The 22,918-nt window shown below is 45.5% G+C and overlaps 1 protein-coding gene across 1 annotated transcript in view; it reads right to left on the bottom strand.

Annotated features, from left to right (window-relative positions):
• Positions 1 to 15,749, bottom strand: part of VSTM5 (V-set and transmembrane domain containing 5) — a 67,895-nt gene extending 52,146 nt beyond the window's left edge. The window contains exon 1 of the mRNA XM_075334686.1: positions 15,438 to 15,749. Coding sequence (XP_075190801.1) covers positions 15,438 to 15,519 — 82 coding nt within the window. The 5' untranslated portion in view covers positions 15,520 to 15,749. The remainder of the gene's footprint in view (positions 1 to 15,437) is intronic.
• Positions 15,750 to 22,918: the final 7,169 nt, after the last annotated feature.

Genomic DNA, 22,918 nt, shown 5'->3' with positions numbered 1-22,918 from the left:
CGCTCAGTTCAGTGAATGCATGTAAACGCTCAGTTCAGTCAGTGTATGTAAACGCTCAGTTCAGTCAGTGCATATAAACGCTCAGTTCAGTCAGTGCATATAAACGCTCAGTTCAGTCAGTGCATGTAAACGCTCAGTTCAGTCAGTGCATGTAAACGCTCAGTTCAGTCAGTGCATGTAAACGCTCAGTTCAGTGAATGCATGTAAACGCTCAGTTCAGTGAATGCATGTAAACGCTAAGTTCAGTAAGTGCATGTAAACGCTCAGTTCAGTCAGTGCATGTAAACGCTCAGTTCAGTCAGTGCATGTAAACGCTCAGTTCAGTCAGTGCATGTAAACGCTCAGTTCAGTCAGTGCATGTAAACGCTCAGTTCAGTCAGTGCATGTAAACGCTCAGTTCAGTCAGTGCATGTAAACGCTCAGTTCAGTCAGTGCATGTAAACGCTCAGTTCAGTGAATGCATGTAAACACTCAGTTCAGTCAGTGCATGTATACGCTCAGTTCATTCAGTGCATGTATACGCTCAGTTCAGTCAGTGCATGTAAACGCTCAGTTCAGTCAGTGTATGTAAACGCTCAGTTCAGTCAGTGCATATAAACGCTCAGTTCAGTCAGTGCATGTAAACGCTCAGTTCAGTCAGTGCATGTAAACGCTCAGTTCAGTCAGTGTATGTAAACGCTCAGTTCAGTCAGTGCATATAAATGCTCAGTTCAGTCAGTGCATGTAAACGCTCAGTTCAGTCAGTGCATGTAAACGCTCAGTTCAGTCAGTGTATGTAAACGCTCAGTTCAGTCAGTGCATATAAACGCTCAGTTCAGTCAGTGCATATAAACGCTCAGTTCAGTCAGTGCATGTAAACGCTAAGTTCAGTCAGTGCATGTAAACGCTCAGTTCAGTGAATGCATGTAAACGCTCAGTTCAGTCAGTGCATGTAAACGCTAAGTTCAGTCAGTGTATGTAAACGCTCAGTTCAGTCAGTGCATATAAACGCTCAGTTCAGTCAGTGCATGTAAACGCTCAGTTCAGTCAGTGCATGTAAACGCTCAGTTCAGTCAGTGCATGTAAACGCTCAGTTCAGTCAGTGCATGTAAACGCTCAGTTCAGTGAATGCATGTAAACGCTCAGTTCAGTGAATGCATGTAAACGCTAAGTTCAGTAAGTGCATGTAAACGCTCAGTTCAGTCAGTGCATGTAAACGCTCAGTTCAGTCAGTGCATGTAAACGCTCAGTTCAGTCAGTGCATGTAAACGCTCAGTTCAGTCAGTGCATGTAAACGCTCAGTTCAGTCAGTGCATGTAAACGCTCAGTTCAGTCAGTGCATGTAAACGCTCAGTTCAGTAAGTGCATGTAAACGCTCAGTTCAGTGAATGCATGTAAACACTCAGTTCAGTCAGTGCATGTAAACGCTCAGTTCAGTCAGTGCATGTAAACGCTCAGTTCAGTCAGTGCATGTAAACGCTCAGTTCAGTCAGTGCATGTAAACGCTCAGTTCAGTCAGTGCATGTAAACGCTCAGTTCAGTCAGTGCATGTAAACGCTCAGTTCAGTCAGTGCATGTAAACGCTCAGTTCAGTCAGTGTATGTAAACGCTCAGTTCAGTCAATGCATGTAAACGCTCAGTTCAGTCAGTGCATGTAAACGCTCAGTTCAGTCAATGCATTTAAACGCTCAGTTCAGTCAGTGCATGTAAACGCTCAGTTCAGTCAGTGCATGTAAACGCTCAGTTCAGTCAGTGCATGTAAACGCTCAGTTCAGTCAATGCATGTATATGCTCAGTTCAGTCAGTGCATTGAAACGCTCAGTTCAGTCACTGCATGTAAACGCTCAGTTCAGTCAGTGCACGTAAACGCTCAGTTCAGTCAGTGCATGTAAACGCTCAGTTCAGTCAGTGCATGTAAACGCTCAGTTCAGTCAATGCATGTATATGCTCAGTTCAGTCAGTGCATGTAAACGCTCAGTTCAGTCAGTGTATGTAAACGCTCAGTTCAGTCAGTGCATATAAACGCTCAGTTCAGTCAGTGCATGTAAACGCTCAGTTCAGTCAGTGCATGTAAACGCTAAGTTCAGTCAGTGCATGTAAACGCTCAGTTCAGTGAATGCATGTAAACGCTCAGTTCAGTCAGTGTATGTAAACGCTCAGTTCAGTCAGTGCATATAAACGCTCAGTTCAGTCAGTGCATATAAACGCTCAGTTCAGTCAGTGCATGTAAACGCTCAGTTCAGTCAGTGCATGTAAACGCTCAGTTCAGTCAGTGCATGTAAACGCTCAGTTCAGTGAATGCATGTAAACGCTCAGTTCAGTGAATGCATGTAAACGCTAAGTTCAGTAAGTGCATGTAAACGCTCAGTTCAGTCAGTGCATGTAAACGCTCAGTTCAGTCAGTGCATGTAAACGCTCAGTTCAGTCAGTGCATGTAAACGCTCAGTTCAGTCAGTGCATGTAAACGCTCAGTTCAGTCAGTGCATGTAAACGCTCAGTTCAGTCAGTGCATGTAAACGCTCAGTTCAGTCAGTGCATGTAAACGCTCAGTTCAGTGAATGCATGTAAACACTCAGTTCAGTCAGTGCATGTATACGCTCAGTTCATTCAGTGCATGTATACGCTCAGTTCAGTCAGTGCATGTAAACGCTCAGTTCAGTCAGTGTATGTAAACGCTCAGTTCAGTCAGTGCATATAAACGCTCAGTTCAGTCAGTGCATGTAAACGCTCAGTTCAGTCAGTGCATGTAAACGCTCAGTTCAGTCAGTGTATGTAAACGCTCAGTTCAGTCAGTGCATATAAATGCTCAGTTCAGTCAGTGCATGTAAACGCTCAGTTCAGTCAGTGCATGTAAACGCTCAGTTCAGTCAGTGTATGTAAACGCTCAGTTCAGTCAGTGCATATAAACGCTCAGTTCAGTCAGTGCATATAAACGCTCAGTTCAGTCAGTGCATGTAAACGCTAAGTTCAGTCAGTGCATGTAAACGCTCAGTTCAGTGAATGCATGTAAACGCTCAGTTCAGTCAGTGCATGTAAATGCTCAGTTCAGTCAGTGTATGTAAACGCTCAGTTCAGTCAGTGCATATAAACGCTCAGTTCAGTCAGTGCATGTAAACGCTCAGTTCAGTCAGTGCATGTAAACGCTCAGTTCAGTCAGTGCATGTAAACGCTCAGTTCAGTCAGTGCATGTAAACGCTCAGTTCAGTGAATGCATGTAAACGCTCAGTTCAGTGAATGCATGTAAACGCTAAGTTCAGTAAGTGCATGTAAACGCTCAGTTCAGTCAGTGCATGTAAACGCTCAGTTCAGTCAGTGCATGTAAACGCTCAGTTCAGTCAGTGCATGTAAACGCTCAGTTCAGTCAGTGCATGTAAACGCTCAGTTCAGTCAGTGCATGTAAACGCTCAGTTCAGTCAGTGCATGTAAACGCTCAGTTCAGTAAGTGCATGTAAACGCTCAGTTCAGTGAATGCATGTAAACACTCAGTTCAGTCAGTGCATGTAAACGCTCAGTTCAGTCAGTGCATGTAAACGCTCAGTTCAGTCAGTGCATGTAAACGCTCAGTTCAGTCAGTGCATGTAAACGCTCAGTTCAGTCAGTGCATGTAAACGCTCAGTTCAGTCAGTGCATGTAAACGCTCAGTTCAGTCAGTGCATGTAAACGCTCAGTTCAGTCAGTGTATGTAAACGCTCAGTTCAGTCAATGCATGTAAACGCTCAGTTCAGTCAGTGCATGTAAACGCTCAGTTCAGTCAATGCATGTAAACGCTCAGTTCAGTCAGTGCATGTAAACCCTCAGTTCAGTCAGTGCATGTAAACGCTCAATTCAGTCAGTGCATGTATACGCTCAGTTCAGTCAGTGCATGTATACGCTCAGTTCAGTCAATGCATGTAAACGCTCAGTTCAGTCAGTGCATGTATACGCTCAGTTCAGTCAGTGCATGTATACGCTCAGTTCAGTCAGTGCATGTAAACGCTCAGTTCAGTCAGTGCATGAAAACGCTCAGTTCAGTCAGTGCATGTAAACGCTCAGTTCAGTCAGTGCATGTATACGCTCAGTTCAGTCAGTGCATGTATACGCTCAGTTCAGTCAGTGCATGTAAACGCTCAGTTCAGTCAGTGCATTTAAACGCTCAGTTCAGTCAGTGCATGTAAACGCTCAGTTCAGTCAGTGCATGTAAACGCTCAGTTCAGTCAGTGCATGTAAACGCTCAGTTCAGTCAGTGCATGTAAACGCTCAGTTCAGTCAATGCATGTATATGCTCAGTTCAGTCAGTGCATTGAAACGCTCAGTTCAGTCACTGCATGTAAACGCTCAGTTCAGTCAGTGCACGTAAACGCTCAGTTCAGTCAGTGCATGTAAACGCTCAGTTCAGTCAGTGCATGTAAACGCTCAGTTCAGTCAATGCATGTATATGCTCAGTTCAGTCAGTGCATGTAAACGCTCAGTTCAGTCAGTGTATGTAAACGCTCAGTTCAGTCAGTGCATATAAACGCTCAGTTCAGTCAGTGCATGTAAACGCTCAGTTCAGTCAGTGCATGTAAACGCTAAGTTCAGTCAGTGCATGTAAACGCTCAGTTCAGTGAATGCATGTAAACGCTCAGTTCAGTCAGTGTATGTAAACGCTCAGTTCAGTCAGTGCATGTAAACGCTCAGTTCAGTCAGTGCATATAAACGCTCAGTTCAGTCAGTGCATGTAAACGCTCAGTTCAGTCAGTGCATATAAACGCTCAGTTCAGTCAGTGCATATAAACGCTCAGTTCAGTCAGTGCATGTAAACGCTCAGTTCAGTCAGTGCATGTAAACGCTCAGTTCAGTCAGTGCATGTAAACGCTCAGTTCAGTCAGTGCATGTAAACGCTCAGTTCAGTGAATGCATGTAAACGCTCAGTTCAGTGAATGCATGTAAACGCTAAGTTCAGTAAGTGCATGTAAACGCTCAGTTCAGTCAGTGCATGTAAACGCTCAGTTCAGTCAGTGCATGTAAACGCTCAGTTCAGTCAGTGCATGTAAACGCTCAGTTCAGTCAGTGCATGTAAACGCTCAGTTCAGTCAGTGCATGTAAACGCTCAGTTCAGTCAGTGCATGTAAACGCTCAGTTCAGTCAGTGCATGTAAACGCTCAGTTCAGTGAATGCATGTAAACACTCAGTCCAGTCAGTGCATGTATACGCTCAGTTCAGTCAGTGCATGTATACGCTCAGTTCAGTCAGTGCATGTAAACGCTCAGTTCAGTCAGTGTATGTAAACGCTCAGTTCAGTCAGTGCATGTAAACGCTCAGTTCAGTCAGTGCATGTAAACGCTCAGTTCAGTCAGTGCATGTAAACGCTCAGTTCAGTCAGTGCATATAAACACTCAGTTCAGTCAGTGCATATAAACGCTCAGTTCAGTCAGTGCATGTAAACGCTAAGTTCAGTCAGTGCATGTAAACGCTCAGTTCAGTGAATGCATGTAAACGCTCAGTTCAGTCAGTGCATGTAAACGCTCAGTTCAGTCAGTGTATGTAAACGCTCAGTTCAGTCAGTGCATATAAACGCTCAGTTCAGTCAGTGCATGTAAACGCTCAGTTCAGTCAGTGCATGTAAACGCTCAGTTCAGTCAGTGCATATAAACGCTCAGTTCAGTCAGTGCATGTAAACGCTCAGTTCAGTCAGTGCATGTAAACGCTCAGTTCAGTCAGTGTATGTAAACGCTCAGTTCAGTCAGTGCATATAAACGCTCAGTTCAGTCAGTGCATGTAAACGCTCAGTTCAGTCAGTGCATGTAAACGCTCAGTTCAGTCAGTGCATATAAACGCTCAGTTCAGTCAGTGCATGTAAACGCTCAGTTCAGTCAGTGCATGTAAACGCTCAGTTCAGTCAGTGTATGTAAACGCTCAGTTCAGTCAGTGCATATAAACGCTCAGTTCAGTCAGTGCATGTAAACGCTCAGTTCAGTCAGTGCATGTAAACGCTCAGTTCAGTGAATGCATGTAAACGCTCAGTTCAGTCAGTGTATGTAAACGCTCAGTTCAGTCAGTGCATATAAACGCTCAGTTCAGTCAGTGCATATAAACGCTCAGTTCAGTCAGTGCATGTAAACGCTCAGTTCAGTCAGTGCATGTAAACGCTCAGTTCAGTCAGTGCATGTAAACGCTCAGTTCAGTCAGTGCATGTAAACGCTCAGTTCAGTGAATGCATGTAAACGCTCAGTTCAGTGAATGCATGTAAACGCTAAGTTCTGTAAGTGCATGTAAACGCTCAGTTCAGTCAGTGCATGTAAACGCTCAGTTCAGTCAGTGCATGTAAACGCTCAGTTCAGTCAGTGCATGTAAACGCTCAGTTCAGTCAGTGCATGTAAACGCTCAGTTCAGTCAGTGCATGTAAACGCTCAGTTCAGTCAGTGCATGTAAACGCTCAGTTCAGTCAGTGCATGTAAACGCTCAGTTCAGTGAATGCATGTAAACACTCAGTCCAGTCAGTGCATGTATACGCTCAGTTCAGTCAGTGCATGTATACGCTCAGTTCAGTCAGTGCATGTAAACGCTCAGTTCAGTCAGTGTATGTAAACGCTCAGTTCAGTCAGTGCATGTAAACGCTCAGTTCAGTCAGTGCATGTAAACGCTCAGTTCAGTCAGTGCATGTAAACGCTCAGTTCAGTCAGTGCATATAAACACTCAGTTCAGTCAGTGCATATAAACGCTCAGTTCAGTCAGTGCATGTAAACGCTAAGTTCAGTCAGTGCATGTAAACGCTCAGTTCAGTGAATGCATGTAAACGCTCAGTTCAGTCAGTGCATGTAAACGCTCAGTTCAGTCAGTGTATGTAAACGCTCAGTTCAGTCAGTGCATATAAACGCTCAGTTCAGTCAGTGCATATAAACGCTCAGTTCAGTCAGTGCATGTAAACGCTCAGTTCAGTCAGTGCATGTAAACGCTCAGTTCAGTCAGTGCATATAAACGCTCAGTTCAGTCAGTGCATGTAAACGCTCAGTTCAGTCAGTGCATGTAAACGCTCAGTTCAGTCAGTGCATGTAAACGCTCAGTTCAGTCAGTGCATATAAACGCTCAGTTCAGTCAGTGCATGTAAACGCTCAGTTCAGTCAGTGCATGTAAACGCTCAGTTCAGTCAGTGTATGTAAACGCTCAGTTCAGTCAGTGCATATAAACGCTCAGTTCAGTCAGTGCATGTAAACGCTCAGTTCAGTCAGTGCATGTAAACGCTCAGTTCAGTGAATGCATGTAAACGCTCAGTTCAGTCAGTGTATGTAAACGCTCAGTTCAGTCAGTGCATATAAACGCTCAGTTCAGTCAGTGCATATAAACGCTCAGTTCAGTCAGTGCATGTAAACGCTCAGTTCAGTCAGTGCATGTAAACGCTCAGTTCAGTCAGTGCATGTAAACGCTCAGTTCAGTCAGTGCATGTAAACGCTCAGTTCAGTGAATGCATGTAAACGCTCAGTTCAGTGAATGCATGTAAACGCTAAGTTCTGTAAGTGCATGTAAACGCTCAGTTCAGTCAGTGCATGTAAACGCTCAGTTCAGTCAGTGCATGTAAACGCTCAGTTCAGTCAGTGCATGTAAACGCTCAGTTCAGTCAGTGCATGTAAACGCTCAGTTCAGTCAGTGCATGTAAACGCTCAGTTCAGTCAGTGCATGTAAACGCTCAGTTCAGTCAGTGCATATAAACACTCAGTTCAGTCAGTGCATATAAACGCTCAGTTCAGTCAGTGCATGTAAACGCTAAGTTCAGTCAGTGCATGTAAACGCTCAGTTCAGTGAATGCATGTAAACGCTCAGTTCAGTCAGTGCATGTAAACGCTCAGTTCAGTCAGTGTATGTAAACGCTCAGTTCAGTCAGTGCATATAAACGCTCAGTTCAGTCAGTGCATATAAACGCTCAGTTCAGTCAGTGCATGTAAACGCTCAGTTCAGTCAGTGCATGTAAACGCTCAGTTCAGTCAGTGCATATAAACGCTCAGTTCAGTCAGTGCATGTAAACGCTCAGTTCAGTCAGTGCATGTAAACGCTCAGTTCAGTCAGTGTATGTAAACGCTCAGTTCAGTCAGTGCATATAAACGCTCAGTTCAGTCAGTGCATGTAAACGCTCAGTTCAGTCAGTGCATGTAAACGCTCAGTTCAGTCAGTGCATATAAACGCTCAGTTCAGTCAGTGCATGTAAACGCTCAGTTCAGTCAGTGCATGTAAACGCTCAGTTCAGTCAGTGCATATAAACGCTCAGTTCAGTCAGTGCATGTAAACGCTCAGTTCAGTCAGTGCATGTAAACGCTCAGTTCAGTGAATGCATGTAAACGCTCAGTTCAGTCAGTGTATGTAAACGCTCAGTTCAGTCAGTGCATATAAACGCTCAGTTCAGTCAGTGCATATAAACGCTCAGTTCAGTCAGTGCATGTAAACGCTCAGTTCAGTCAGTGCATGTAAACGCTCAGTTCAGTCAGTGCATGTAAACGCTCAGTTCAGTCAGTGTATGTAAACGCTCAGTTCAGTCAGTGCATATAAACGCTCAGTTCAGTCAGTGCATATAAACGCTCAGTTCAGTGAATGCATGTAAACGCTCAGTTCAGTGAATGCATGTAAACGCTAAGTTCTGTAAGTGCATGTAAACGCTCAGTTCAGTCAGTGCATGTAAACGCTCAGTTCAGTCAGTGCATGTAAACGCTCAGTTCAGTCAGTGCATGTAAACGCTCAGTTCAGTCAGTGCATGTAAACGCTCAGTTCAGTCAGTGCATGTAAACGCTCAGTTCAGTCAGTGCATGTAAACGCTCAGTTCAGTGAATGCATGTAAACACTCAGTCCAGTCAGTGCATGTATACGCTCAGTTCAGTCAGTGCATGTATACGCTCAGTTCAGTCAGTGCATGTAAACGCTCAGTTCAGTCAGTGTATGTAAACGCTCAGTTCAGTCAGTGCATGTAAACGCTCAGTTCAGTCAGTGCATGTAAACGCTCAGTTCAGTCAGTGCATGTAAACGCTCAGTTCAGTCAGTGCATATAAACACTCAGTTCAGTCAGTGCATATAAACGCTCAGTTCAGTCAGTGCATGTAAACGCTAAGTTCAGTCAGTGCATGTAAACGCTCAGTTCAGTGAATGCATGTAAACGCTCAGTTCAGTCAGTGCATGTAAACGCTCAGTTCAGTCAGTGTATGTAAACGCTCAGTTCAGTCAGTGCATATAAACGCTCAGTTCAGTCAGTGCATATAAACGCTCAGTTCAGTCAGTGCATGTAAACGCTCAGTTCAGTCAGTGCATGTAAACGCTCAGTTCAGTCAGTGCATATAAACGCTCAGTTCAGTCAGTGCATGTAAACGCTCAGTTCAGTCAGTGCATGTAAACGCTCAGTTCAGTCAGTGTATGTAAACGCTCAGTTCAGTCAGTGCATATAAACGCTCAGTTCAGTCAGTGCATGTAAACGCTCAGTTCAGTCAGTGCATGTAAACGCTCAGTTCAGTCAGTGCATATAAACGCTCAGTTCAGTCAGTGCATGTAAACGCTCAGTTCAGTCAGTGCATGTAAACGCTCAGTTCAGTCAGTGTATGTAAACGCTCAGTTCAGTCAGTGCATATAAACGCTCAGTTCAGTCAGTGCATGTAAACGCTCAGTTCAGTCAGTGCATGTAAACGCTCAGTTCAGTGAATGCATGTAAACGCTCAGTTCAGTGAATGCATGTAAACGCTAAGTTCAGTAAGTGCATGTAAACACTCAGTTCAGTCAGTGCATGTAAACGCTCAGTTCAGTCAGTGCATGTAAACGCTCAGTTCAGTCAGTGCATGTAAACGCTCAGTTCAGTCAGTGCATGTAAACGCTCAGTTCAGTCAGTGCATGTAAACGCTCAGTTCAGTCAGTGCATGTAAACGCTCAGTTCAGTAAGTGCATGTAAACGCTCAGTTCAGTGAATGCATGTAAACACTCAGTTCAGTCAGTGCATGTAAACGCTCAGTTCAGTCAGTGCATGTAAACGTTCAGTTCAGTCAGTGCATGTAAACGCTCAGTTCAGTCAGTGCATGTAAACGCTCAGTTCAGTCAGTGCATGTAAACGCTCAGTTCAGTCAGTGCATGTAAACGCTCAGTTCAGTCAGTGCATGTAAACGCTCAGTTCAGTCAGTGTATGTAAACGCTCAGTTCAGTCAGTGCATATAAACGCTCAGTTCAGTCAGTGCATGTAAACGCTCAGTTCAGTCAGTGCATGTAAACGCTCAGTTCAGTCAGTGCATGTAAACGCTCAGTTCAGTCAGTGCATGTAAATGCTCAGTTCAGTGAATGCATGTAAACGCTCAGTTCAGTGAATGCATGTAAACGCTAAGTTCAGTCAGTGCATGTAAACGCTCAGTTCAGTCAGTGCATGTAAACGCTCAGTTCAGTCAGTGCATGTAAACGCTCAGTTCAGTGAATGCATGTAAACGCTCAGTTCAGTGAATGCATGTAAACGCTAAGTTCAGTCAGTGCATGTAAACGCTCAGTTCAGTAAATGCATGTAAACGCTCAGTTCAGTCAGTGCATGTAAACGCTCAGTTCAGTCAGTGCATGTAAACGCTCAGTTCAGTGAATGCATGTAAACGCTCAGTTCAGTCAGTGCATGTAAATGCTCAGTTCAGTCAGTGCATGTAAACGCTCAGTTCAGTCAGTGCATGTAAACGCTCAGTTCAGTCAGTGCATGTAAACGCTCAGTTCAGTGAATGCATGTAAACGCTCAGTTCAGTCAGTGCATGTAAACGCTCAGTTCAGTCCCATGTCACTATGATGCCTCACCTGGACATCCATCTGATCGATTTAGATTTTGTCTGACTTTGACCCCTAATTTTAATTCCTTCATTATGATCAGGTGACCAGTAATTAAAAGAGCATCAATCTATCAGTAATATTGTTGTCAATTGTAAAATTGTCAAAACAAGTGGTTTTGATAATTTGGAAAACCCCTGTCCCTCCACTGCAGTTTGTTTAAAAAAAATAAAAATAAATAAATAATCAAACTGGGATTTACTCATCCTCCCCAGGTCCAGCACTGGTCTCCATTAGTGCTCCCAGTCTCTGTTATAGTCTATGTGCTGACATGAAGTCAAAAGCGCTGCAGCCAATCAGTGAGCTCAGCTGTTACATGAGCTGCTCATAGTTACTGACATCGGCACTGCAAACAATGACAGATAGCAGCAGCGGCGACTCAGCGCTGGCCCCGGGGAGGGTGAGTAAAGCACAACTTGTTGTTTTAATCCTTGTCTGGTATCATGGGGTGAATGTGACCCCATGCAAATTGGTAGCACTTGTGATTTTTTTTATGGTACCAGACAAGGGTTAAAAGAATATAGAAAACCCCTTTAATCCAGTGGTGATCAGTAGTTATCAACAAGAGACCCTCTTTGTGATGGCTCAGAACTCCTGTAGCACCCACTGTAGGTGAAATAAGGCATTACATGCTGCTCAATCACGTGAATGGACCAGGTGATACCATTTTTATTCTGTTTCAAATTCCTCTTTTACGGCTATTCTCATGGACAAGCCCTCTAAATGAGCGCACTCATATATGTATGCATTCCTGCACTATCTGTCAGTATTTTATGGGGTCATATTCTTAAAGGAGTTGTCCGACATAAACTCAAAAAATTTTGGTAAACTAATCTGTGCAGTATTGTCATATAAATCACACCTACATTGTTATTTTTTGTTTTCTGACTTTTGTTCCTCTTGAATTATCCCTTTATTCTCTGCAGCTCTTTGTTTACATCAGCATTGGAAATAACAGCCCCACATCGGGCTATGCACCCCACACACACAGGGCTCTGCACCACACACACACACACATCAGGCTCTGCAACACACACACACACGGCGCTCTGTACCGACCCCCCCACCCCACTATCGTTCTGTACCGATCCCTGCCTCCATAGGGAACACATGTAGGCTACATTCACAAAACCATTCCGTTTTTGTGGTCCGCAAAAAACGGTCCGTTTTTTTCACGGATGCATCTGTGTGGCATCAGTTTGATATCCGTTCCGTATGCGGTCCGTGTGTCATCCGTGTGCCTTCCGTTTTTTTTGCGGACCGCAAAAAACAGAAGCAGCAAGAAAGATAAATAGATGAGTAGATATAGAGATGGATAGATAGATATAGACAGAGAGATAGAGGGATGAATGAATGAATGAACAGAGGGATAGATACATAGATAGATAGATAGATAGATGAGAAAGACATATATAATGTCCCCCCTCCCTGCATATTCTAAGCTGGCACCCTTTAGCTGGCACCCCACACTGTTATTTTAAATTAAATAATTTAAAACAAAAAATGTGGGGTCCCCCCAAATAGGATCACCAGCCAAGGTAAAGCGGACAGCTGTGATCTGGTATTCTCAGACTAGGGAGGTCCACTGTTATTGGGCACTCCCCAGCCTAAAAATAGCAGGCTACAACCGCCCCAGAAGTCGGGCATTCATTAGATGTGCCAATCCTGGCACTTTGCCCCAACTCATCCCGTGCCCTTGTGCGGTGGCAAACGGGGTAATATATGGGGTTGATGCCAGATGTATAATGTCACCTGGCATCAAGCCCTGGGGTTCGTGATGTCAAGCGTCTATCAGATACCCGGGCCGCCCGCGAGACTTGATGTGAGAATGCGGCGGGCATAGAAGGCAGTGACAGCGCTGACGTCAGGAGAGCAGGAGATCGTCACAGCAGGTAATGATCTCATCAAACCTCCTGTTGGCAGCGCTCGTCATCCCCGCGGCTGCTCGCACTGCAGAGTGAGAAGCTGCGGATACAGCAGTGCGAGCAGCCGCAGGGTCCAGACTGCACGGGCAGTGATGAGAAACAGCGCTGCGTTCCCTCTCATCAGTGCTTTCAAATGTATCGACATCTGTGTTGCCGATACATTTGAATGTGCGATCCCGAGCAGGGGGCCTGGTGCTGGCGGTGATACCGCGGCAGCCGCCTCCAGGCCCCTCCCATCAGCTCACGAACATCACAGCAGTGCCGGGGGAGGTTGCGGGGAGAGTACGGGGTGCGGGGGAATGTGTTTTAGGATGCAGGGAAGGGGGGCAGGGACTCCACGCACTGTACCCGCCCAGCAGGGCGGCAACATGCTGTTCCCAGATTTGCATGTCAACATGGTCCTGCCCATGTTGACATGAGATGACCGGAAGCAGCAAAATCGCGGCAGGAGCCGTCACATGACCACTCTGAGCCGGAGGGAGAGGGGCTGACAGCAGAGCAGGTAAGTGGTCTCTATCTACTTACCTGCCCCAATGTAGCCTAATAGGGTAATAATAAAAAAAGTCAAAATAAGCCGGATAACCCCTTTAATAGACAGGCAGGGCTGCATATCCTCCATAAGAATACATGTGAATATGACTCCATAATGGACCAGGGTACTCTGTGCATACAACCCGCATCAGGCTCCCTTAGGAAGCTTTCAATGGATTTCCCTGACATGATGGACTGAGATGTACACAGCACTGAGATTTCTGGTTTTACACAGCAGCAAATGCCGCTATCAGCCGGATATCCAGATAATGTATCATAGACGCATGGGACTGAGCTCAGCACTCACAGGCACTGATGGATTGCCGGAATTAAAGGGGTTTTCCAGTTTTGGTAAACCTTTGTTGCCCGGCTGCAGTTTGTTTTAAAAGAAAAAAAAAGTGCCTTATTCACCCTCCCTGGGTCCAGAGCCTAAGTTAAGCTCACTGATATCAAGAGTAGTGATGGAGGCTCCATGCCAGACCTGGGGAGGGTGATTACAGCACAGTTTGTTTGTTTTTTAAAACAAACTGCAGTAAAGGGAAAGGCATTTTCCAAAAACGAAAAAACACTCTTTTAATAGCAAAGGTAAAAAAAAATATAAAATATATAATAAAATAAATGTGAACATTTTTAGTGATTATTGTGACTTGATCGTCGCTGCGGACGCACTTTATATTATTCTATCAGATGAGACTGACACTCGGCATGTCTGCGTTCACACGGGAGAATACGCTGTAACCATGGAATTAACTGAAAATTCAAATTTACAATGTGAACATTCCATGGATCTGATTCCTACAATGATTGCCCGATCACCGATCTCTTGATCGTCGCTACTCTCGGATTGTAACAATCAATTCTAACAATCAATATTGTGCCTAAAATAGTAAAAAAATAAAAAATCAGTCAGAGGACGGGGCTCAGCATTCAGAGGCTGTCATTCATTTTACATTTTATTTTCAAATCCACTTTTACAATTTCCATCACAATTTCGGTAATTATAATGATCGGGGGTGATATAATGATCACTGATCCTTTGATTGTCGCTACGGCGGAATTGCAGAAATGAATATTGTATAATATACGTTATTAATATCCTCATATAATAAATAGTGATATTATGAAATGTGACCAAAATGTAATACAAACAATGGGTTAATAAGAAAAAAGAAACGCCGGATTTTGGCAGTCGCTGGTGGCCAAATGTCTATATCGCAGAGCTGAATTTGTCATTGCGTCTCGTGGGAAGATAACACACAATGACAAATTGGGCTCTGCTACCCGTGACCAACTGGGTTCTGCTACACCTGATAAACTCGGTTCTGCTACACCCAACCAACTTGGCTCCGCCACACCTGACCAACCCTGCTCTGTAAACCCGACCAATTCAGCTCTGCTACACCTCACCAACTCTGCTCCGCTACACCCGACTAACTCGGCTCCGCTACACCCGACCAAATCTGCTCTGCTACACCCGACCAATTTAGCTCTGCTACACCCGACCAACTTGGCTCTGCTACACCCAACCAACTCGGCACCGCTACACCCGACCAACTCTGCTCTGCTACACCGGACCATTTTGGCTCCGCTACACCTGACCAACTCGACTCCGCTACACCTGACCAACTCTGCTCTGTACACCCGACCAATTCAGCTATGCTACACCTGACCAATTCAGCTATGCTACACCTGACCAATTCAGCTATGCTACACCTGACCAATTCAGCTATGCTACACCTGACCAATTCAGCTATGCTACACCTGACCAATTCAGCTATGCTACACCTGACCAATTTGGCTCTGCTACACCAGCCAACTCTGTTCTGCTACACCCGACCAATTTGGCTCTGCTACACCTGACCAATTTGGCTCTGATACACCCGACCAACTCTGTTCTGCTACACCCGACCAATTTGTCTCTGCTACACCTGACCAATTTGGCTCTGCTACACCTGACCAACTCGGCTCCGCTATACCAGACCAACTTGGTTCCGCTACACCCGACCAATTCAGCTCTGCTACACCTGACCAACTCGGCTCTGCTAGACCTGACTAACTCGGCTCCCTACATTTTAATAGGAGAGTAGATTTACACCGAAAGGATGCGGAGATGCAACATGTGGCCTCTCTGTTGTAAGTCTACAAGTGTCGGTGTGAGGGAAAAAAATTGCTGGCACTTGTGGTTCCACAAAGGGTGGCGGCGTCCCTTGGCAAAGAATTGTCACTTACTTTGAGGGATCTGATGAGTGAGACATAATGTGAGGAACACTACAGATGCGCTGACTGGGCTCCAGCCTGCCTGAGTCTTCATGGGAGAGTCGTTGAGGGCTCATGTCAGGCTCCTTTGTATCTGGCGTGGCAGTATAGCATGATGAGGATGAGGATGGTCTATTCCTTCTTCATAGATGGAGGCGAGGTGAAGGCTCAGCGCTCACACCTGCCCTATGCACATCACCGCTCCTTATATCTGTTGCTGAGGCGCAGCAGTCACTGACACCCTGGTTAGACCAGTTTCCATAGGCACGTCCTCTAAAAGAAACACACACAGTAAATGCAGCCAGCCTGTTTACTGCACATGCCCAGTTATTGATTTATGGCTTTTGCTGGCTACACTACAAAGACATCTGTAGAGAGCGGAGAGAAAGCCGCTGCTACAGAAAATGAATACCCTGAGATTCACAGGACACCGATGTCACAATAAAGGAAATCTGTCAGCTATGAAATCTGAGAGCAGCATGATGTAGGGGCAGAGAGCCTGATTCCAGCGATGTGTCACTTACAGGGCTGTGTGCTACTGTTCCAATAAAATCAGTGTTTTATCAGCAGGAGATCACTACAAGAATTGTTGTCTCATGCCTCCTCCTCTTCCAGCTCTGTATCACCCCCCACCACCAGCACTGACTAGCAGCTTTCTTTCAATGTACAGTGTACAAAGATAGCTGGCAATCAGTGGTGTAGGTGGGGACAAACACAGAAAGCTGCCAATCAATGGTATGGGCGGGGTTAAATACAGAAAGCTGCCAATCAGTGGTGTAGGTGGGGTTATGCACAGAAAGCTGCCAATCAGTGATGTGGGCAGGGTTATACACAGCTGCCAATCAGAAGTGTGGGCAGGGTTATACACAGAAAGCTGCCAATCAATGGTGTGGGCAGGGTTAAACACAGAAAACTGCCAGTCAGTGGTGTGGGTGGGGTTATGCACAGAAAGCTGCCAATCACTGGTGTGAGCTGGGTTATACATAGCTGCCAATTAGTTATGTGGGCGGGTCTATACACAGAAATCTGCCAATCAATGGTGTGGGCGGGGTTAAACACAGAAAGCTGCCAATCAGTGGTGTAGGCGGGGTTATGCACAGAAATCTGCCAATCAGTGATGTGGGCAGGATTATACACAGCTGCCAATCAGAAGTGTGGGCAGGGTTATACACAGAAAGCTGCCAATTAGTGGTGTGGGCAGGGTTAAACACAGAAAGCTGCCAGTCAGTGGTGTGGGTGAGGTTATGCACAGAAAACTTCCAATCACTGGTGTGAGCTGGGTTATACACAGCTGCCAATCAGTGGTGTGGGCGGGGTTAAACACAGAAATCTGCCAATCAATGGTGTGGGCGGGGTCAAACACAGAAAGCTGCCAATCAGTGGTGTAGGCGGGGTTATGCACAGAAATCTGCCAATCAGTGATGTGGGCAGGGTTATACACAGCTGCCAATCAGAAGTGTGGGCAGGGTTATACACAGAAAGCTGCCAATCAGTGGTATGGGTGGGCCTATACACAGAAAGCTTCCAAACAGTGGTGTGGGTGGAGACAAACACAAAGCTGCTACTCATTGGTATGGGTAGGGTTAAACACAGAAAGCTGCCAGTGGTCTGGGCGGAGCTATACACAAAACGCTGCCAATTAGTGTTATGAGCTGGGCTGTAGATAAAAAAACTGCCAATCAGTGGTGTGGGCGGGGCTATAGGGGGCTTAGCAGTCTGAGCACAGCTAGACCTGCAGCAGAGAAAACAGGAATTGTATCAAAAAGACAGCAAGCAGACAAGCATGTGGCACATCGCTGGAGTCAGCGTGTCAACCCTTACATCATGCTGCTCTCAGATTACATAGTAAGTACCTGCTGACAGATTTCCTTCAATATACACAGCATGATGTTATACCATACCTACTAATCAAAAGAAACACCAGAGATGCCGGCAGGTAATAGGAGGTTTGCAGGACATCGGACCAATGATGTGGCCGCTGGACCAGTGTCCTGCAAATCTTTTAACTTAACTCTACTAATGACGGAACGGCATTTACACATGGGCGCTCTGCATTATTACCTTTTAAGCCATACTATCTTGGTAAAAAATATTAAAATTAACACTAAATAAAAAGGCCCATATATCGGGAACCGATGGGCAGATTTAGAAAAGAACCGGAATACTCAGGGGTTTAACCCCTTCAGCCCCCGGGCACTTTCCGTTTTTGCGTTTTTGTTTTTTGCTCCCCTTCTTCCGAGAGGCGTAACTTTTTTATTTTTCCATCAATCTTGCCATATGAGGGCTTGTTTTTTGCGGGACGAGTTGTACTTTTAAATGAAACCATAAGTTTTACCATATAGTGTACTGGAAAACGGCAAAAAAATTCCAAGTGCGGAAAAATTGCAAAAAAAGTGGGATTGTACAATAGTTTTTGGGATATTTTATTCACCGTCTTCACTATATGGTAAAACTGATTTGTGGGTATGATGCCTCAGGTCGGTGCGAGTTTGTAGACACCAAACATGTATAGGTTTACTTGTATCTAAGGGGTTAAAAAAAATTCACAAGCTTGTCCAAAAAACGTGGCGCACGTTTTGCGCCATTTTCCAAAACCCGTAGCGTTCTCATTTTTCAGGATCTGAGGCTCAGTGATGGCTTATTTTTTGCGTCTCGACCTGACGTTCTTAACGGTACCATTTTTGCGCAGATGCTACGTTTTGATCGCCTGTTATTGCATTTTGCGCAAAATTTGCGGCGACCAAAAAACGTAATTTTGGCGTTTGGAATTTTTTTGCCGCTACGCTGTTTACTGATCAGATTCATTGATTTTATATTTTGATAGATCGGGCATTTCTGAACGTGGCGATACCAAATATGTGTGTATTTTTTATTTTTTTAACCCTTTAATTTTCAATGGGGTGAAAGGGGGGTGATTTGAACTTTTAGGTTTTTTTATTTTTTTTTTAATTTTTTAAAACTTTTTTTTTTACTTTTTTTTTTTATTTTACTAGTCCCCCTAGGGGGCTATTGCGATCAGCAATCCGATCGCTCTGCACTATCTGCAGATCTCAGCTACAGAGCTGAGAACTGCAGATTTGCTGCTTCACTTTCAATGCCGGCTGTATTCCGGCATTGAGAGGAAGTGACTCATGTTAGCTACAGGCGTCATCACATGACCCTGTGCTACCATGGCAACCGCCGAAAGTCACGTGATCATGTCACGTGACTTCCGGTGGGGGCGGGATAAGTCACTGTCATGGCGGCGCCCATATACATATCGCTGCCAAGACTTTGGCAGCGAAATGTAAGGGGTTAATGGCCGCGGGTGGAAGCGATTCCACCCGCGGCTAGCAGGCACACATATCAGCTGTTGATAACAGCTGATATGTGCGCGTCTCGCCGCCGCCTGCCGGCGGCAGGGGGCGGGGCTTACCGGCACACGATCCATGACGTATCTAGTACGTCATGGGTCGTTAAGGGGTTAAAATAAGAGTTAAAAGTTGCATGCTTTTGACCTGGTGAAAAATCCTCCTTAAAGGGGTTTCCCACAAAGTTCTTTTTAAAATTCATTTTAATCAATAGATCTTGGAATAATAATAATTTTCACAATTGGATGTGATTAACAAAAATGTTCCTGTGCTGAGATAATCTTATATATGTGTCCCTGCTGTGTACTGTGTAATGGCCGTGTCTGACTGTACAGGGACATTATCTGATCATACCACACCTCCTGGGCAGGGGAGGATGCAAAAGGGTATACAGATAGCAAAGCATGGATCACAGCTGATTCTTTTTGTGAGGTAAAACATTTTCCTGCCTGTTTTTAAAAAATGTTTTACCTCAAAGAAAGAATAATTTGCAATCCTGTACTGTGTTATCTGTATACTCTCTTTTGTGTCCTCCCCAGCCCAAGAGCTGTGGTAAGGAATACACTGTATTTGTCATATTTAATATAGATGACGCGCCCATGGCGTCTTGGGTTACTAGTTACTGGGTCGCGGTTCTTCCCCTGGGTCGACGCGGTGGCCTTGCCCAGTTCCGTAAAGGTGGGGATAAGGATGATGGGGAGTTGTAGTTCGTGACACCACCTGTAGTATGCAGCCAGTTATTAGCTGCCGCTGCGGGGAGGCTCTCTTCTGGGGCAGATGTTGACGCAGCTTAGTGTTGCAGCTCTCCACAGGTAGAGCTAGGCCCCAGGGAGGATGGGAGTGATAGTAGTTGCCTATGGCAAAGGGGCGTGAGGTTGCGAGTACTGGCAGTTATGGGACGACACAGAGGGAGTGTGACGCCCTGGACTAGCCAGGTAGTCACACGTAGACCCCCGTACAACACCAGTCCCACATAAGGTAACATCAGCCAAACCATAAAACCCTAGTCACTTCCCTCAGAGCTTGATGGACACACCAGGGGGTGGAGCCAGACAGTTTGCCACGCCCACCGAGGAGTTCAGAGGGCCTGAGGCAGGAAGTGCAAGTCAGTCAAGTTCAGTAGTCAAGACAGATTAGTGAGGAGTGGAGGAGACTGACAGGTGTGAGGGTCATAGCCCGCACACCTTGGCTAGGAGGCAGACGGTGGCCTAGCCTGCAGGAGCTGGGAAGACGGCTCGGTGGAACCGTGGTGGACCGGGACAGGGTAGTGGCCCGCCGGTACCGACCCGGGAAACCGACTGGAAACTGGAGCACACAGGGGGGTACTCAGACCCTGAAACGAGGTCCAGAATCCACTGGACTGAGTTAATTTACGGATTGCGGTCTGAACTATAGGTCCTTTCCCACCCAAGTCCCAGTTGAAGACAACAACCCACCGAGGGGGATAGAAAGCCACTGCACAGGCAGAGAGATCCCAGGGGCCAGCGTCTGCAGGCAAACGGGCTTTCCCGACATACATACAGCCGGGGAGCGGACTCCCGTCGCTGAAGCGCAGGCAGTCTACACATACACTACACGGTGCAGGAGAAAGGCAAAGACCACCGAACCGGGTGGGGTACCAGACGCAGCCGGCTGCGGGCACCGACCACCATCACCTTTGTTTACCAGAGACTTGTGTGTGTCAATAACAGTGAATACAATAGTGCCATCCGGCTGCGCACCGCCCTGCACCGCCCAGCTCTCCCCAACAGGTCCCGGGGCCATCATCCCTGCCCACGGAGGGGTTAACATCTTGCTGCATAACCATCTCTCCCGGGTGCCCCGTAACCGCAGCGGTGGTGTCTACACCTTCACCACATCCCGTGGGTGGCGTCACAAACTCAAACACGGCTCCGGCCGTACACCTACCTACCACCCCCTACGTAGCGGCAGCACCCTTTCTGAGCGAAGTGACCCCGGGTCCGGAGGCGCTCGAACCAACCACCAACGAGCCCGGATCCGAGCGCCTCGCCTGCAGCCGAGCGCGGGGCGGTACACGTCCTCACTCGGACACTGCCTGGTGCTAACTTCTGACTCCTGGTCGTGGGACAAATTCCTCCAGTCACCCGTCCCCAGGACCTCTGGAGCTCTGCTTCTCCCTTCTCTCTCCTCAGACTGTCACTTCCTATCTGTCTGAAACTGAAACTCTGTGTGAACTGGCTCCTAACTTCCCCTGTGGATGCCCCACCTCCCGGGTTCCTGAAATAGTGGGCAAGAGGTCCCATAGCTCATGATGGCCACCCCAGAACCTACCCCAGCTCAGTCCCAGCGGAAGAGCTTCCCGTGTATATGTGTTGGATGAGTGTATTGATGGTAGTTATCGGTGACGACCTCCTCCATATCTAAGATAAATACTGCACTTCAGGTGAGGTGCAGTACCATGTGGCTCCTGAAGCCGAAGGGGCGCCACATAGACATTGGATCATAACCATTTTATGATGGTGGCTCTGGTACCTGTAGTACTATGAGAGTTATTAGGGTGGGTCTAGCTATCCACACACCTCCACCCATGGTTGTGTCTCATAAGTTATAATGGTGTCTGTTTGTTTGACGCATGGTCAGTGTGTGGAGGTTGTTATGCATCTGAAAGGAACCTCTGAGAGAGGATTCACTTGTTCTCAATGGGGAAGGTAATCTGGGAAGGCTGCTACTGGGATGTTTCTGGGGAGAAGTTGTATCCAAATCTGTGCGAATGTACCGCAAGTGAAATAGACTGTGATACCATGTTTGTGTTCCTTTGAAGAGGGTTTATGTTATGTTCTTGCAGAGTGGTTTATGTGTTGCTGAATAAACCTGCTGGACTTTTTAAATAAAAGTGTTCCTGTTGTTACCTCAAGGAGCATACTGAGGGAGTAACCCCATCCCACCATGTTGTATAACTAAATTAATTTAGATTTAGGCCTACATGGTGGTAGAACTACAAAAAGAAAACAAAACCTTACATGTTTAGCCATTATGGGGGTCATTTTCTCCACCACACTGCGGATTTTTTAGAAATCTGTGTGTGGTGTACAATTTAATTTTCTCACTTTAGGCGCAGAAGGTAATACAAAAAACTAAATGTCAAGATTATAAAACGGCACTGCTACTCAAAATGGAAAAATTAAAGGCGTATTCCCATCTCCAAGATCCTATCCCAATATGTAGTAGGTATAATAATAAGAATATTAGCAAATATCTTCAATTAGAAATGTAGTATAGATCTCCTGATATAGTCATGTCTCTTACCTCATGTGCAGGGCATTGCAGCTTAGGTTACGTTCACTTATATACTGACAATTAGTTGAAGCTGCAACGCCCATTGTTCATTTATCTTTTAAAAAAGGTAAAGACTGTGGTTTTTCCAAAACTGAAAAACCCCTTTAAGTTCTCTTTTTTTGGCTAATCCCTTTTACTTAGCCATGTCCCTCAACCATAAGGTGATTATAGCGAGCGATCAGATGTAGTTTGTGATGAAACCTGACAGTAAGTGTTTCCTCTCCCTGCAGTGCCTCCAGAGGAGAAATAAGGTATGACATGCTTCCCATTAGAAGGAACCTGTGAGCAAAAATGAACGGTATTTACCTGCAGGGCTAGTTGTAATCTACAGGTATAGTGCCTTGAAAAAGTATTCATACCTGTGAACTTTTCCACATTCTTTTACATTACACCTACACACTTAAATACATTTTTATTGAGATTTTATGTGATCAAGCAACACAAAGTAGCAAGTATTTGTGAAAGGTAAAGGGAAATAATATATAGTTTTCTAAATATTTTACAAATTTAAACCTGAAATTTGTGACATATATTTGTATTCAGCCCCCTTTAGTCTGATACCCCAAAATAAAATCGTGAGTGAACAATCGCCTCCAGAAGTCACCTAATTAGTAACTAGAGTCCATCTATGTGTAAGTTCTTCTCAGTATAACCAGATCTGTTCTGTGAAGGCCTCAGGTTTTTTTGAGAATATTAGGACTCAAACAGCATCATGAAAACCAAGGAACTCACCAGACAGGTCAGGGTTAAAGTTGTGGAGAAGAGTAAAGTAGGGTTAGGTTATAAAAAATAGCCCAAACTCTGATT

The sequence above is a fragment of the Anomaloglossus baeobatrachus genome, chromosome 2 (genome assembly GCF_048569485.1).
Source record: "Anomaloglossus baeobatrachus isolate aAnoBae1 chromosome 2, aAnoBae1.hap1, whole genome shotgun sequence".
NCBI lineage: Eukaryota > Metazoa > Chordata > Amphibia > Anura > Aromobatidae > Anomaloglossus > Anomaloglossus baeobatrachus.
Note: the sequence above shows the minus strand (reverse complement) of the source record. Positions and strands in the feature narration are given on the sequence as shown.